The sequence below is a fragment of the Crotalus tigris genome, unplaced genomic scaffold (assembly GCF_016545835.1).
Source record: "Crotalus tigris isolate CLP2741 ecotype Arizona unplaced genomic scaffold, ASM1654583v1 scf7180000017833.3397121, whole genome shotgun sequence".
NCBI lineage: Eukaryota > Metazoa > Chordata > Lepidosauria > Squamata > Viperidae > Crotalus > Crotalus tigris.
The window spans coordinates 1,777,797-1,796,030 of NW_024096661.1; the positions used below are offsets into that span (position 1 = coordinate 1,777,797).

Here is an 18,234-nt window from a genome sequence, read left to right on the forward strand (position 1 = left end):
CCAAAAGGAATGGGCCACAGCCCCCTCTAATACCTACCGTCTCTCACACAAGGGAACAAAAAAGGATCCAGCCACACCAAACTACCACTCAAACCAAAATCAAGCAAAAAAACTCCTGGCCCATATAAAATCTCAAATCTAAGTGCCAGTGCCCTCCATCCCAAGTTTTTCCTGGTCTGGAAAGGAATCCAGCGAAGTGGTTGCTTTACCATGTAGCCAGTGGGAAAGCAGTTGCAAGACATACAGAAACTTCCCCACAGCTCTTCTGCCTTCTCCTGCTCCTGTTGTCACAAACTGCCTGGCGTCTAGGAGACTCTACTGGGGACTCCAATAGTCAGGATCTTGCAGTCACTGCCACTTCCTCATCCTGTACCAGCCCAGTCAAGTCTATCTTTAAAATCTCTATAGCAGCATTCCCAAGAAGGTAGGCAAGAGCCAAGTCCTCTGGAGTTTACTCTGAGCCCTTTGCCAGCTGAAGCAAAGCAACTGATCCACTGCACTACTGAGCACCACAACCATTGAAATGAAGAGACCACTGCCCAACACATTTGCACTTGGTCACTGTCCAGAAAAGCACACCAGCCTCAACTTATTCAATCCACTGTCATTTTGCCAGCTATCTGCGCCATTGTTGTTGTTGTTGCTGCCACTCATTCTGTTCCTCCTGCTGGCCAAGCAATTGACACCATTCACAACATCCTCAAACAAAACAAGCCTAACCAAGTAGACATCCATCTTGGTGCCATGATGGAGAAAATGTGTTACAGAATATTCAAACTGCATTTTAAAAATTATATTCACGTACCCTTTCCAGCCACAAAATTGTTGGCATTTAAGTTGGATTTCTCCTAACCTTGGTTGAGTTGTTACTTGAATTACACGTTTAACGGATATTCCTTCCAAAAACACAGCACCCTAAAATGTAAAAGAAAACATAACAATTTTAGAATACTATTCAGCAACAGTCAGAATATTTCAAATTTGATTAATATTTCAATTTAATTTAATTTTAAACTTAGAATTGATTAGATTATGTGCCATCAAATCAGTGTTAACTCTTAGCAAACACATAGATTTTCTCCATGAGGATCTGCCCTAATCTGATCCCCAGATTTATGGAAAGTGTATCCATCACCACTTTAACTAAGCCCATCCAGCTTGCAAACTTAGATTTTTTTTTTTAATGACCCTGTAATCCTTTGCATCGGGGTGGAATTGCAGAGACTGAATGAAGCTGAGCATTTACTGGCCGGATGCCCTTCCTGACGCCTACACGGAACTCACAGCAGATATTTCTCTTTGCACCCAGAGAGAGAAATATCTGCTGCTACCTAGGATCAAACTCACAGCATCCTAATTGTGAGGCAAGAGAGCTCCGCCTCTGGGTCACCAAGCCACTCAGCTTGCAAAGTTAGAATAAGAGAAAGAAATTAAGAAATACAATAAATGTCTACCATCCCTTCACTGGTAATGCATGATTTAATCAAAACCTAATCTTCTACCAAATCCCAATGCATAATTTATAGAAGTCACTATCATAACATGATCATTAAACATAACCAGAGAGGTAAAAGACTGTAATAGCTACTAATTGTTATGGCTCAGACTGAACATCTAGGATCAGAAGCAACAATCTAAAGACACAGGGAAAGTTGCTTGCTCAAGATAATAGAAAATTTCTTTCTGAGAAGATTTCTAAATGCAAAAGGAAAAAAAAGATGCAAATTTGAAGAATTAAAAAGAACTGGAATAATGGAAATAATTAAATGGGAATTAGAGAAACAATGTGTAATTTATTAGAAGACAGCAGGCATCATCTTAATCTCAAAATTAAATTAGCCATGATATTCTGTCAGCCTGAGCTTCAATGACAGAAATGCTCAATCCCATTTGTGTCTGGACTGATTACCATCCTTACCACCTTCAGACAATAATAAAAAAAATAGAGTTGGGTAAATTATAGGTAGTCCTTTATTTACAACCGTAATCGAACCTGGCAATTATGGTCTTAGGTTGTGACGGTCACAAAGTGTGACTGGACCCATTTTACAACCTTTTTTTAGGGTGATTGTTAAGTGATTCTTTAAACAAACTCATTGTTTGCTATGGTTTCATTGCCAAAAATTAAAGTAACCATTCATTTGCCATAAAAGTAACTAGTTTGTCACAGAACATCATAAATCAAAGTCAGCTAACCACATAAATGTGGACTGGTTGCCCAAAATATGGTCACATGACTACAGGGAATCGGTTTGACATTGGAATGGGTTAAGTCCATTTTGGAAGGTCTGATGTAACTTAAAACGATCTCTAAGCAGCTGGTCATAAGTCAAGAACTACCTCTATCCACATGAAGTTTGAATTATCCACTATGAGCAATATTTTAATTCAAATAGCCTTGATCTAGAAATTCAAAAGTTAAAGAAAAGAAATGTATTAATATGATGATTATTTTTTAGGAATATTGGAAAAAATATATACTAAATTGTCATTTATTAAAACAATAATAATTGTATTAACTTAATGTTTGCAAAAAAGGATGTTTCGGGGAAAGAAGAAATCAACCAAAATTAATATATGGAATACAGACTATAGAAATCAATTGTTAAGGAGTGTTTTTACAAATGTAAGCCAGACAACACACTGTTTACCAATTATTGAGTGACTTATGCTTGGGTAAAAAATTAATAAAAAATATAATACCAAAAAAAAATAGAAATTCAAAAGTTATACTTAGTATAAATCTTAATAAATGACATCTTTAACCCTTGAACATGTTATACCTATATAAAACTATTGTACAGGGTATATGGATTTTAATTATATTTATTTTTCTTGGATTTTGACTTATTATACACCACCAGAGCAAATATGTTCAAGCTGAGCAGCCTCATTCATTCATTCATTCATTCATTCAATAAATATAATGGGAAAAGATATCTTCACTTCTATTTATTCAGCCATTTTACTTTCCATCTTGTATGAATCTTGTTGAGGGGGGCATCATTGAGATGAAACTGTCACACATTAAATCAAGACATTTAAAAAAGGAAGCCACTGAGCATGGCATTTAATTAACAAGCACAGAGCCAGGAGAAATAACGAACTATGATTTAAGATGCAGCCAAATCATAAATTTGTCAAAATATTTACAAGACATAAGGGAAGGAAGCCATTTTATTATCTGAGACAGAGTGTGTCAGGACAAAAGTAGCTCTCTCCGTGTTTACCATTCAGCATACCTATATGCTTGAACAAGTTATTGCTAACCTGAATAAATGAAGTCCTTCAGATTAATCATCAATGCAATGGGCGTGAATTTGGGCAGACAGGAGGCCTGGCTCATCCACTATGATGTCTTTTGTTTAAAGGAGATAAAACATTGTAATTAAACTCAGAAATCAATGGAAGCACTAGATAAAACTCTGTCATCTTTTAAGTCAGGCATGTCAAACTGCCGGCCCGCAGGCCGGACACGTCATCTTAAAACCACGCCCACCCCATTGCGGGCAATGGAAAAAAAGCTCCGCTACGTCGCGTGACGTCACGTGACATCGCGAGTTTGACATGCCTGTTTTAAGTAGTCAAACACTTTTCAAAAACAGCTACAGATTGGCTGGGTTCAACAAATTATCTGTTGAATCACAACTGAGTAACATTAGGTAACAAACCATGGCTTACAAACCCCAACATACTAAGTGAAAACCAAATAAACCATACAAAAGCCTAGCACTACCTTGAAATTAAGTCTCCAGGTCTTAGCAACCAGCAAAAGTGCTCAGTTGCATGCCCATTTGTTATAAGGTAACTTTTCATCAACTGTACTCAATCACTTTTCACTATCTAATTATAACAATAACATAATTCACCAATTCCACCAGAAAATAATTTTATAGATTCTTGCAGAACCAAATGATGAAAAAACAGTTTATGTTGGCCTAGTAGTTAATGATAAATAATAAGTGGATTTAATGACTGTTTTGCCTAATAACAAACTTTCAAGAGAATGTCCTTTCATTTTGATCCTCAATAAAAGGAGACCAAGGTAAAAACATGAACACAAAACAGAAAAAACTGACTGGGTTTGCATATTTTGCTAAACTAAAACCAAATGATTTTAGTTTAGTTCAGTTAATTCTAGCAAGAGAGTTGCAACTCAACCTTTTCACAAAACATGGTTAAGGCAAATAGATATATCACTTATTGCAGATTTCTCTGAATAAGATTTCTCTTGATGACAATTGTGGATTGATTTCTGTAAAGGTATGGAATGACTAGTAAGCCTTGATACAGAACAGGATGCAAAGTTATGTAACTGAAATCAGTATCTCTAGCTAGAAATTCTTGTTTTGAGTTCATGCTCTTTTCAGCATATATCACTCAGGGTGAAAAATTGATATCGTGAAAGAATCTTAATAGAAAAATAACAGAAAATAGGAAAAACCCAATCTTAATTTTAAAAAAACAAACTAGCAACTAATCAAATGAGCAGCAAGGCTATCTCTAGCCCACGAATCTGGGCATATAGCACTCAAACTGGGATTAGGTGTATGCTGCCATGTCACCATAAGGGCAGCTCCATAGGAGGTAGAGGCTTTTTGTACCAAAGTGGTACGGGAGCTAGTTGTGTTCTGTTGGCTGTGCTTTGTAGATGCTGTACAGAATGGAGGCAAACATAGCTCATTCTGCAGCCAACTCTCCGGAAGCAACAGAAGGACATGTTAATGAAAACTGCTCTGCCCAAGTTATGCATCTTCCAAACACAGGTTTGCTCAAGTTTTAAAGCAACATATCACTACTAAAATTGCACATTCCCAGCATCAAGTAAAAGGGGAATGCTATGGAGGTGGGGGGGCTAAGCATTTTCAAGAACAGCCCTACAGGGAGACAGGGATTGGTGCGTATCATCCTCTGGATCTGAATTTCAGTCCTGGGGAGCTGTGCATACGGAGTGCTGAGTCAGGCTGGGGGGGAGGGGGCATTGTTGATGTGGGGAAGATAGGAATTCACAACAGGTTGGATAGGAGTGGAATACTGAGATGCATCAAGTTTGGTGGAATAGTGCTTTGGAAACAAAACTGGCAGGAGCAGCCAAAACTGGGCAATTTATTTATCATCTAGTTTCAATATTTAGCCACCAATCACTAAATCAACCACTAATTACAGGGATGGCTAGAACGCTTGTTCATTCACTTATCATTTATTTATTAATAAAATATTTATGCCACGCAACAGCTCTGGGCAGCCTGACACGAACAAGAAGTATAAAGTCAACAATAAAACCTAAGGAAGCATCTCCCACAAAGAACAACAAACAAATTGTATCTCCCACCAGAAAAGGCATAAAGTCCCACCTGAGACTGGATTGTGTGAAAATGTGAAACTAACTTGAAGTTGCCATCATCTCAAAATAGAGGTGGCATTGATGCAGAGAGGACAAAAGCCAAAACATCTTTCAAGAGAAAGATAAGAATCAACCTGCTACCAAAGGAGCCTGAGGGGTTGGCACTGAGCACACAGAAAAAACTCCTAATCCCATTAACAGCTACCACACTTATGAATCAACAAAGCAAGAACTTTAAAGGATAAAAGGGGTCCTAAAACCCATCCTTCTTGCAGTTGTTCTGGATGAAGACTTTGTGGTTTCCATCTATCTATCTAGTATATGGATAGCCTAGTTGAGAAATACATTGGTTACCAGATGGTCATATGTGTGAGAGAGACAGAAGGAGAATCCAGCGAAGCTTAGCTGAAACTTCGAATTCATCAAGTCTCCATGTATTCCATCAGAACTTTGTGTATCCCACTGTTCAGTTTATTTGCTTGTGTTCCTAAATATTTCCTGGCTGTTAATTACAATTAACAGCACGCCTGGCTGAGGAATTCTGGGAGTTGAAGTCCACAAGTCATAAAAGGGCCAAGTTTGAAGACCCCTGCTCTAGACCCACCTATCTAGAAAACCCAAGTAGAGAGCAGGAGAGGACTATGAAATCTGCAGGTCCAATATGCTATGTGTACAAGTGAATATCATAAGACTAACCTGGATATACACGTAACATATACAACCATACTAGCCCACATTTTTCTGTGGAAAGGGACATGTTTTCAATTCTCTTTTATAGTCTGGTAAGCTAATGTCACACAAATCTCCAGGGGATGCAGTTTCAGAGAACACGCATGATGATAGAGAAGGCCTATTTCCTGAGGCCTGCTAGAACAGGGATGTCAAACTGCCGGCCCACGGGCCGAATGCATCACCAAGAAACCACATCCACCCCATTGGGGAAAAAGCTCCAATACGTCACGCAACATCACGTGACATCGCGAGTTTGACATGTCTGTGCTAGAAGGTATCGTTAATCAATAGGACAAGCAGCACATTTAATTGGAGGAAATATTACAAAAGTGATTTTAAAATACCATTATGGGCTATACCTTGGCATGCGATAGAAGGGATAAAGAGAGGAGTTAAGATGGATATGGTTTCTTATATACAACTACTTAGATGGGATGGTCAAAATTGGCAGTTAAAATCTTTGGAAGATTTAGTTCATGAAAATATTACTTACTCATGGTTTCAATATAGACAAATAGTGGATAGATGGCAGATGGATCGTAATATGGGTTGGCTTAGAGAAGATGAAAATCTGTTTAAACAAGTAAGGGATCAAAGACCAACTCATATTAAGAGGGTTTATGGGGTTTTAGTGGAAATGGATTCAGAATCTGAATTAATCAAAGATTGTATGATTAAATGGGCACAAAATATTGGTGAACCAATCCCATTGGATACTTGGGAACTTATTTGGGTGAGGAATGTTAAATTTACACAAGCACAGAACTTAAGAGAGAATTTTTATAAAATGTTTTATAGATGGCACCTTGATCCACAAAAAATGTCTATTATGTACCCTGATCTACAGCCTAAATGTTGGAGATGTGGTTGTTTGGGTGCTACTTATTATCATATCTGGTGGTCGTGTAAAAATATAAAAGCTTTTTGGATTAAGATATGGTGGAATATTCAAAGAATTTTTAGAAGGAGGGTAAAATTTACCCCGCAATTATTTTTATTAGGTATTGTTACTGACTGATGCTAAGGAAGTTATATTGATGTTAAATTTGATTACAGCCGCAAGGCTGCTAGTAGGACAATATTGGAAGAAGGAATCTTTGCCTACTTTGCAAGAGTGGTTTTATAAAGTTTCTTATTTGGCGGAAATGGCAAAGATTTCGGCTTTCTTAAAGGAGCAATCTCAAGAGAAATTTTTTGTTGTATGGGAAAAATGGATAAATTTTATACAATATAATTTGGATATGGAAAAATATCATTTAGCTTTCTTATAACTTGTATAGATTGTTTTTTCTTTTCTTTTTCTGTCTTTTGTTTTTTCTTTTTTATCTTTTTTTTCTTTCTCTCTCTCTTTCCTTTCTTTCTTTTTTCTTTTTTAAGTATTTTTTTTATTAATGCTTACATATATTTTATTATTATAAGATGTAAAATTTGTTTAGATATTTTAAAATTTTAGATAAGCCTATATTCAGTTCTGGGAAGTTCGGGGAGGGGGGAGGGAGGGGTGGGCTTGGGAGGGATGGGGTGAGGGTTGATTTGTTTTTGGTTGTATATTTGTAAAACTTTTAAAAATTTTCAATAAAAAAAAAAAAATCAATAGGACAAGTAGCACATTTAATTGCACCCAAAAGTTAACTGGTAACCAATGCATTTCACAAAACATGGGGGCTAAAAAGGCATGCCCATTACTGCTCATGCTGCTGTATTCTAAACCAGCTGTAGCTTGTGAACAGTTTACAAGAGCAGCCCCACATACAGCACATTGCAATCATCCTTCCATGAGATGAAAAACGTCATGAGTAATCATACGAATCACTTCTGAGGCCAGGAAAGGGTGCGTTTGGTACACAAAATTATCTGTTGAGAAAGGCATTCTGCCACTCTGTCTTTCAAACAGAAGCTGTGAGCCCAAAAGGATCCTAGATTGTGCAGCAGACTGAAATTAAGTAGTATGACTCCTTTCTGGATCAAAGATAAAAGATCTGTAGCACCAGGTGGCCTAAGGACCCACAGCCATTCAACCTTGTCAGATTAAGCCTAAGCGTCTTCCTTCCCATTCCAACATTCAACTTCCTCCAGGAATTGCATATGTTTAATGTTATTATTTGGGTTTGCCTAGGGTCAAGATATACAGTATACCTTAAGAGGTACCAGCAGATGACCTGATTCAGAGACTTCATGTAAATGTTAAACACGAAATTTAACTGTTCATCAAGGCTTGAAGTTCCCCATAAATTATAGCCATCAGATTCAACCTCTCTCTTCCAACCAACATCAACTGGACTGGCCATGGAGAAAGGAGATCCATCACTTCTTACAGTCAGTCCAGAAGTGTACCATAATCAATAGTACTAAAAGCCGCTAAGAGATCAAGAAGAACCAGGACCGTTGCACTCCCATGATTCCAGCTCCATTACAACATCAAACAGGGTCTCAATATTATGTGCCAACTTGAACTTAGCCATATATTTTGCTAATATAACTAAAATCAACTTATATAAGTATAATGTATAATGAACAACTCTCTCCAGAAACAGAGTTATTAAAATATATAAAATCACTCCTAGCTACAGTTCCCTCTAAAGCAGTGGTGGCAAACCTATGGCACGTGTGCCAGAGGCGGCACTCAAAGCCCTCTCTGTGGGCACACACGCTATGCCCCAGAGATGGCAACCATCCCTCTTCAAGCAGCTGCCCGCTAACTCGCTGAGGTCCCACATGGCCGGATGCATCCCAGCACGGCTGGTTTCCCTCCCCCTGTCCCATCCCCCCTGGCCTCACATGCTCTCCTTTTCCAGGGCATGACCCACTGCATCACCTCCTCAGCTGTTGGCCGGTCGTCGAGCACAGAGGCGGCTTCTCTGAACTGCTGGCAGCGGGCTGCGGAGCCCCAGATTGCGCCGGTTGAGGGGCCGGCAGGCTGTGGCTGCTGATGGACACCATCGGCCCGATGCATTCGCTGGCCTCTGTGTGTGGGGGCCAATGGTGTCAGGCAGCAGCTGCTCCGGCCACTGCCTCACCTTGCCCTGCAACAATGGCACTTCCGCCCTGCCTCGCCTCCCCTCACCCTGCAGGACAAGCCTTCTGCCCACTGTCCCACCCACCAGAGACCCCTAGATCTCCCCCAACCCTGTCCGCCCCCCACAGGAGTCCTTGCTCATAAGGAACATCGAGGTGACCATGTCCACCTTGGCCACACCCACCCATTCTGCCATGACCATAGCCACGCCCACCCAGTGGGCCATGCCCACCTGGCACCCGGAGATAAATAAGTGGGTTTTGGATTGTAGTTTGGGCACTTGGCTCTAAAAGGTTCACGATCACTACTCTAAAGTATCTCATAGCATTTCCACCCAAGTAGCCTATAGCTAGAAAAGCCTGGAACTGGTTATCATAACAATTTTTATCTCCAGGCTAAAGCTGCAGAAATGGAACAGCATCCATAAAAATAAGACAGCTGCCAAAGCCCTCTTTGGATCTAGGATGTCAGCAATTACTGTCTAATCACAAATATTTTCTTTTTGAAACAAGAACTGAAGAGGATGTGTCTTCAGATGCGTCTAGACACTTGCAGAATTTCCAGAGGATACCAGATCATCCTGACCCTTTTAAGTCTGAGTTCTTGTTTCAAGAATCAGCCACAGTAGCTCTGATTGATGGCTTCTGCCAGAAAGACATATAGGGTGACTCTTTTGAGTCTACTTGATCTATTGGTTCTCTTAGCAGCTTTTTGCCACTTGCAGAGATGGTCTCAGAGAACAGCACTAAGGGACCATGCTGCCTCCTTGTCAATTTTGCTACAGGTTACAAGGTTTTCCTCGATTCCCCAATACTATTTAACAACAGTATGAAACTGCTGAGTACAGTCATCAATCCACTTCTCTGAAACATCTGAATCTGGAAAGGATACATATATTCTGAACCAGCATCTAGATATAGTAATAAGAGTTAATAAACTGAGGCTGAATCTTGTCAAGATACAGGCCTTACAGACAGACAGCTTCTACATATAAGTAGAGTAAATGGGGTTGCACTACCTCAGGGAAAAAAGCAGGCTAGAGTTGGGCTTATTTGGGATGGGGTTTCCATGAATCACTGTCATCAAATGCTCAAAGCAGCTTCATCTAGTATAGAAACCTCCCTTTTTGCTAGATATAGCTGGCTGCTATTGTTCATGCACTACTATTGTAATGAACTGTAGTGGGTAACCCTACAGTCCATGCAAAATGCAGCAACACAATGAAGCAACTGCAATGGCTGCTAGGTTCAAAGTTCTGATTATGATTTACAGCAGGGGTCCCCAACCTCCGGTCTGTGGACCAGTACCGGGCCACGGCATACCAGCAACCAGTCTGCACAAATAAGCAAAGCCCCATCTGAGAGATGAAGGCAGCACACAAAACCATGACCCCCCGGTCCATGGAAAAACCTTTCTCCACAGAACCAGTCCCTGGTGCCCAAAAGGTTGGGGACCTCTGATTTACAAGCCATCAAACAGATCAGACCTGGTCAACCATTGAGATGGAAAGGGGGAAAACTTGCTGTCTGTGCTGATAGCTGAAAAATACTCTTTACTACTTGCTTGTGGTCATAGTGGTTTGATCAAAAAGGTATGTGGCTCTAAAGAAAATTTAGCACTGCATCTGTAACTCACAAACAAAATTCCCCAAAGGTCTTACTTCAAGAACTGTTAAATCTTTAAAAACAAGTATTTTCTGAATAAAATAATGAGCAAGACCACCCAGGAAGCCTGGAAATTTTTGATTCAATCAATCAAGGAAATGAATTATTTTTTCTTCTGCCAAATCATTGCAAATTATCTTTGGTTAAGTCCCCAGAGAGCTCAGCCAATAAAAATCCTAGACCAGCATGGGAGGAACATTTCAAAAACTTGTAGGCAGATCCTGACATGAAATGAATAGGGATTATCCAATTATGAATAACTGTGCAGTAGGCTATCGGTTTCCTTGATAGAGGTGGTTAAGCTGGTAAGAGTCTCTAAGCATGTAGAAGGAAGCATCTGGTGAATTTGTCCTACCTGAAATAGTGAAAATGAGCCCAGGCTGATGAGCCCCTTTGTTAATTTCTTTGTTAATCTTTAAAAAAGCATTTTATTTAACATATATTTGAAACCCTAACGAAGAGAGAAAAATGAAATAAAAGAAAAAATAGATTTACAAACTATAAACAAATTAAAAGAGAATTTTCAATGTGACATTAGATTAGTACTCATATAAAGGTGAATTTACATTAATTTATTATTAATCAGAGAAAGCATGTTATAATTATAATGCATCACATAAAAGTTGACATTTTAAACTCTTACAGTACATTAGGAAACACCCAAACTTTGGATGTGGCATAAGTTCATGCACTGTGTCGTTCTCTATAAATGGTTTCCAGATTAAATTAAATTCAGTATCAGACTTGTTTTTAACTACAAAGTTATTTTTTGACAATAATGCATATTCCCACAGCTAGTTTGCTACAGTTCTAAAAAAAGGAATTATGTGTAATTTCTAGTAAGAAGGATAAAGTATCAAAGCAGCTGTACAACACCAACTGTGTATGTTTTGTAGGAATATTAATGCTTAGTAATGCAGCAAAATAGCTGGCAGAAAATATATTCAAAATTTGGTTCATTCTAGAATGAATCATCTTCCAGGATCGTTGAGCTTTATGACATTGCCACCGAGTCTAAAAACAAATGATCCATCCTGATTATTGTATTTCCAGCGGAATTTAATGATTGATTTTGGCAATCAACAGTGGTATAATATAGCAACAAAAAAATCATCTTGCACCAAAGTTTAATAGTTGCAGTAAATTTTAATAACTATCTTCTACTGTTATTCACTTGGTTTCATTATCAATTGTTCTGTTTAAATTCTGTATCTTTTAACTGTACGTTCTTTAATTTGTTTAGTTTTGAATCATATTCCAGTAACAAAACAAATAAACAATAAGCCCAGCAGATATGTTGAAGTTTTGTTACAAACTTTGTTACAAAGGTCTCCAAGAGTTCACCCTGTTTCTGTCATTCCTTTCAAATTATTCTACTTGTTTGCAGATAATGGAACAAATAGGATTATTAAGAGAATGTTTCAGAAAATGTCATCTTTGATTTAGTAAAGATTAAAGGCCTTTCCAAATTATCAAAAGGTATCTTCACATCAAGAAAAATCGTATCAGCTTTTTTATTTTTCTGATTAATATTATCAACAACGTTCAAAATATACCTGATATTATTTTTCATGTTTCTTTGGGACAAATCAAGTCTGATCGTATTCACTTCCACTGACCAAACAAGACACATCACCAAAGATTTTTATTTATTTTTGGTAGGAAGATAGTCAATATTTAGTACCAATACACAAAAAGTTAATAAGAGAGTTTGGGTAACTATGAACCTGTTAGGCTTTTAACTATAGTAAGCAAATTATGAAATTACATGCTAAACACATAAACCAAAGCTTCCAATATTGGATGGACCTTAACTGTATAACTATAGATAAATAAACAAGATTTAGAACAGGACATGAAATCTTAGATCACACTGTTGCACTGCATCATTTAATACAAAAAGTTATGCTTAAACTGAAGTCTACCATATATGTGGCTTTCCTTGATTTCAAATTTGCCTCTGAATCTATATCCAGCACCATCTTATTGGGAAACTTTAAAAATGCATCAATTTATAGGATTTCTTTTTCCCGATTCAGAAGTTTAATAGATCTTTAAGAATGAGATGCAATCTCCAACAGCTGCTCTAAAAATGATAACAAGAGAAAGGAGCAAGCCAGTGATGTGTTTTGGCCCCTGCCCTATTTAATTCTGTATTAATTCCATGGCAAACATTTTAAATAACTCAGACATCCATATTTCCAAAATTGCAGGAGGTAATATTCCTTATAAAGATGTTGCAGCCTTCATCTCTCCTGTTTCCACTAGACTCAAAAGAGGAATACAATGTTTGGTCATTTATTTCCAAAACTTTGGGTATATGCCAAAAAAGCAAAACTACAAGGAGGGTTCACTGAGGACACAATAGCATAGCACCATACTTTTAAATATTTTTAGATCAATATTTAATTCTAGAAAGCAGGCTTAAAATATGTCACCCAAATAGCATTAAAATCTTGATGGCCATTACAAGTTTCTTTTTTACTAAAGGGAAGAGAATAAATTGTAGGTGCTTTAAAGCAGGGCTTTTCAACCAGTGGTACGGGTACCACCTGAGGTATATTGGCACCTGGCAGGTGGTACACGACCATCCTAGAAAAGTGGTAGCGGGGAAGGGTAATGAGCTGAACCGGTGGCAGCACCACACAAGCCTGAGTGAGAGATGGCTGGAGCTGCAGGGCTGTCAGGGCTCAGCGGAAGCGCCAGAATCGGTGCTTCTTCAGGACTGTCAGGGCTCAGTGGAAACATCAGGATCAGTGCCAGGTTCCAGGTGGAACTCGGCGCTGACCCTGGCGCTTCTGCTGAGCCCAGAAGCACCGATCAGCTGGAATGTTGCAGCATCTCCAGGGTTTTGTGATTTACATTCAGATGCTTGGGAACTGATTCATATTTATGATGGTCACAGTGTCCCAGGATCATGTGAAGTGACCAAAACCTACTGCAACTACCCAGCAGACAGGGGGAATAAAAACCAAACAGCCCCCCCATCCCACCCCCACTGCCAATCCTCAACAGAAATGCTCACAACAATGAAAACCTCGGACAGAAGGAAGAGCGCCACTGGGTGGACAGGCAGGTGTCTTGCTCGGCTGTGGTTTGGGGGGCACTTTTTTCAGTGCCATTGTAACTTCGGACAGTCACTAAGCAAACTATTGTAAGTTGAGGACTACCTGTACTTCATCACTTTTTCCCTTTTTTTTTCTTGGTCATCAAGTTTTTGACACCTTGCTAGGTGACTGGTGGTACTCGAATATTGCCATATCCTAAAAGTGATATAATGGGTGAAAAGGTTAAAAAGCCCTGCTTTAAAGCATTTTGAGGTCTAAATTTAATATGGCATCTACCCAAGTGACAATTTATGCAACAAAACAAAATGATAACAGCGCCAACAAAATTATGGGTTCCCCCCACACACATATACACAGAGGCATACTAATGTTCCATTGTGGACTTGCAACTGGAATGTCTCAAATCAAAATGAGGGTGTGGAAGCAAACAATCCGTTTAAGAGCCATTTTTCCTCACATATTTATTATCCTTAGCTCTAGCTGATGACCACTCTATGAGTTCAAAAACAGCGGCTGAATCAACATTAATGCCTTATGGATATGTGGCTGAATCATTTGTATTTATTGGTTAAGAAAAAAGATTAAAAAGATTTTTCTTCAAAAACGAAGCAATGCGGGACACCAAAATCAGTTTAACAGGATCGCAGAATAAGAAATAATGGGCTGCTTGGGAACTTGGGATCTAAGTACACTTACCTTCCCCAGATTGAGAAAAGAATTTTTAAGGCTAGGCACAACGTTCTCCCTTCTGCATTTTTGCAGGGTAGATACTGTAAAACCCCATGAGCTGAGAGCACTTGCCCATGTGAATCTGGGAAATTGAAACAATACAGCATATTCTATTATTCTATGCTTTGTAAAAGTTATATTTTGCCCCTCCTATGCCAATATTCTGGCAAAACACATAAGTTTTATGTCAACTTTCATCTTTCAAACACAAAACATTCCATTACCTACATAATAGCCAGATAATGACTAGCAACCGTGAAAGTGAGGCAACAGATGATATATACATGACATGTATTGTTATGTGTTTATAATTTTGTCGATCACTAATTATAAATAAAGACATAGATACAGTATGCTTTTTCGCCATTAGGCCATCGGATTTCTGGAATACTCCTCCCCAGAAAGGCGTAAGGCAGCTAAATCTTTTAAAAGGTTTACACAGGTCTTTTCTACGTGAAATTGGAGGAACGGGAGTTTTTAGTTTTCATTTTCCCCACCTGGTTTATGTATAAAACCGATCATAATATTTCTGGAGTAATTCATTCATATTCAAAAACCAACATTTGGAACGGAAGTAAGATTGATTCAAGCTCAAGATGGCATTGTTTTCAGACTCAGAATGCTTCTACTACGGTCAGATAAGTATCAAAATACTTCTGAACATCTCTTCTGAGCTCAATAGAGGACAATTTTAACTCCAAACAGAATTTCTTCCATGAAAGTTTTGGAATCCGAACTATTTTGCACACCACTTCTTTTGATTGGGTTTTTCCTGCCAGAGCCCTAAATATCTCCTGAATGGCCACCCTCATCATCCCGCACTTAATAGGGAAGATTGAGAAAGCTTTATTACATTACATTAGCAATACAGGATATTTGTATACAAAAGTTCAAGGAAGCTGTCATGACACACTTTAGATCTAGAAAGAAGGAATATGGTGGGAAATATGACTGGCTTCATATTAAAAAAATTCACATCATAATGGTTATACATCCTTCTGTGGAAAATAAAATATAATTGTACATTGAACAGAAATACCTCTTAGGAATCTGGGCAATGTATCATCTTTCCCCTCATTATACTTCCTGCATAAATTACAATGGAATCATACTGAGTAAAATAACTACAGGCTATAATTTATGTCTAAAATTGATCTAAATTGAAACCACATCAAGCTTTAATTGATATTTCTAGCAGTGAAAATGAATACTGCTTTTTATATCAAGCTGCCCTATAAAGCTGCTTTTGGCAAACTATATAAAAGGTAAAGTTGCTTTAAACGAAAGGGATATACATTTTACTTGTTATGCCACACTATCTCAAGCTCAAATATACCCTGCACATGTACATAATAAAAATAACTTAGGAGATTTCACTTTCATCTAACATGTTTCTTAAATATCATTTTGATAAGCATGCAACTGCATTCCCAGGCCCTCCCCAAAATACAGTGTACCTTAAAAGCTGTAAAGCTAAATTAAATGAATCAACCAAATTATTGTGTTTTTTTTTTAATCTTTTCACCTTTGAACTACAATTATCAATATTAAAAGCCTTCTTTTAATGGACAATCCAGTAGTTTCTGTTCAGCTGGGTCTTTTGATTTCTGTTCTGAGGTTGGAAGCAAAGATAATGAATCAAAATCACGGCACCAAAATACAAATACTGCTTGGGTGGGGCAGGTTAAAAAAAAAGGCCTGTCATGGTCATCAAGTCATTCAAACCAAATAGCTATGTACAATATGCTTTTTTTGTAGCACCACTGCAGTTTTCTACTGCCATGGTAGCTATTATAAAAACTAAATATTCACCAGTGTTAAAATATTTAGAACCTGTGAAGCAGAACTACACCTATCACTGAAAGTCATATTTGTTACTAAATAGCTTCTTACATTTCCCAGCTGCATTCCCCAACACACGTTTACTCATCTATATCATAGGACAACAATTTCTGAACCAAAATACCTCAACGTGCTAACTCCCAGAATGTGTCCAAAATCTGGAACCCATGACTCCTATGGTATTGAAATTTGACAAGTTTTATCAAATATTTTATGGCATAATACAAAATGTCATAAAATATTTCCTATGGTTAACTCCTGCTGTTTGACTATGCTATGTAGTTCAATGTGGGCTATTTTCAAGGCAGATATCTCTAAATATGTACCTGAACTTTTAAAAACTTTTGCAGTGAAAGCAGTGCATTAGAAGCTCTGCCAGTTGAAGGAATCTGGTAAGAAAATGCAGTCCAATGGGTCATGGGTCATCAAGTTTGTGTATGTAGAGAAAGACACACACCCAAAGAGAGAGAGAGAGGGAGGGAGGGAGGGAGGGAGGGAGGGAGGGAGGGAGGGAGGGAGAGAGATCTCCCTTCTCCCCAGGTAAAATTCAATTATTGCCTTTTGTTAATAGAAGAAAGCTTTTGTTGGTAGAACTGGCAGAATCCAATGTTCAGGAATCCCTCCTTACAGCCCTCAACACAACTCCACCCCACCTTCACTATTGCCACAGTACAGATAGTTAAGGTATTCTCCAAAACATCAGGATTGCAGAAGTATCAAGCACCTTACTCTTCTTCATTTGGTTAATGATGGTACCTTAGATTCTATCTTTTAGGTCTAGCAGGAAATCAGAAAAAATGATTTATTAACACTCATATTATTGCTTGACAAATCACATAAAACATACAAAATTATATGAAGATTGTATACTAATTTAATAAACACTCAGAATTTTAATATCTTGGCTAGCTAGAAAGCCTCAGAGTCTATAATTCTACTCATTAACTAAAAGCTCAAAGCTCTATCTTTCAAAAATAAATCATATAAAAGCCATTAGAATGCCAATTATGATTTAATATGATTAAGTTTCTTCTTAATTTTTTAAGAGTTAATTCTTCATTTTTTAAAAAAAAACAATTTTTCCATTATCATTCAGAATTCTTCAACAGTTGCCATCCTCCTTCATTTGTAAAAGCATTATGTCTGTAATTAAAACCATTAGTTTTTAATTGTGCAATATTAAATAACAGTAGCAGCAGAATTATAAATGAAATCAAAATTTGCATTAATTTAATATGGGTGTAAGCCTTTTAATTTATTATAACTTTTAGAATAGAAATATTTATGGCTGATAAAAAAAAGTGAAAAGAAAAAAAACACACTGAATATGGGAAGCAAATCAGAACAAACAACCAAAACAACTTTTTACAATATCCTAAGTTTTGAAATATTCTTATGATATTCCAAAACTCTCTGAAAATTGGGCTGCTTTCCCAGGCCTGGGGGCAGACTTATTGTTAAGTCATTTTTCTTTAGTATATTTTATTTCTTTTGTTCGGATGCATCTGATCATTTCTTTTTATATTATGGTACCCAGAGTTGTTTGGAGTTAGGCAGTATCTATATTTTATTAACTAAATTAATATTTCACCAGATGCCTTCCAATCCTGAACCCCAAATTCAGTATGCTACTTCAAGTGCCTTACCAATCAAGGATTTCTTATCTAACAGCACCAGAAAAATACTATTCTAAACCATTCAAGCTGAAAAACAAAGAGCTGAAAACTTTTAACTTTTTTTTTCTTCTATCAAAATGAAATCCCCTCTTATCTCCTGTATTAGCTCTACCTAGCATGAAATGAATGCTAGATTAAAAGAATGTGTAGTAAATACAAATTT

At 37.7% G+C, this 18,234-nt stretch overlaps 1 protein-coding gene across 3 annotated transcripts in view; it reads right to left on the reverse strand.

Moving 5' to 3' along the window:
* Nucleotides 1–18,234, reverse strand: part of RNGTT (RNA guanylyltransferase and 5'-phosphatase) — a 134,520-nt gene that overhangs the window by 89,347 nt on the left and 26,939 nt on the right. For all 3 annotated transcript variants that reach the window (XM_039343100.1, XM_039343099.1, XM_039343098.1), the window contains exon 7: nt 806–915. In XM_039343100.1, coding sequence (XP_039199034.1) covers nt 806–915 — 110 coding nt within the window. The remainder of the gene's footprint in view (nt 1–805; nt 916–18,234) is intronic.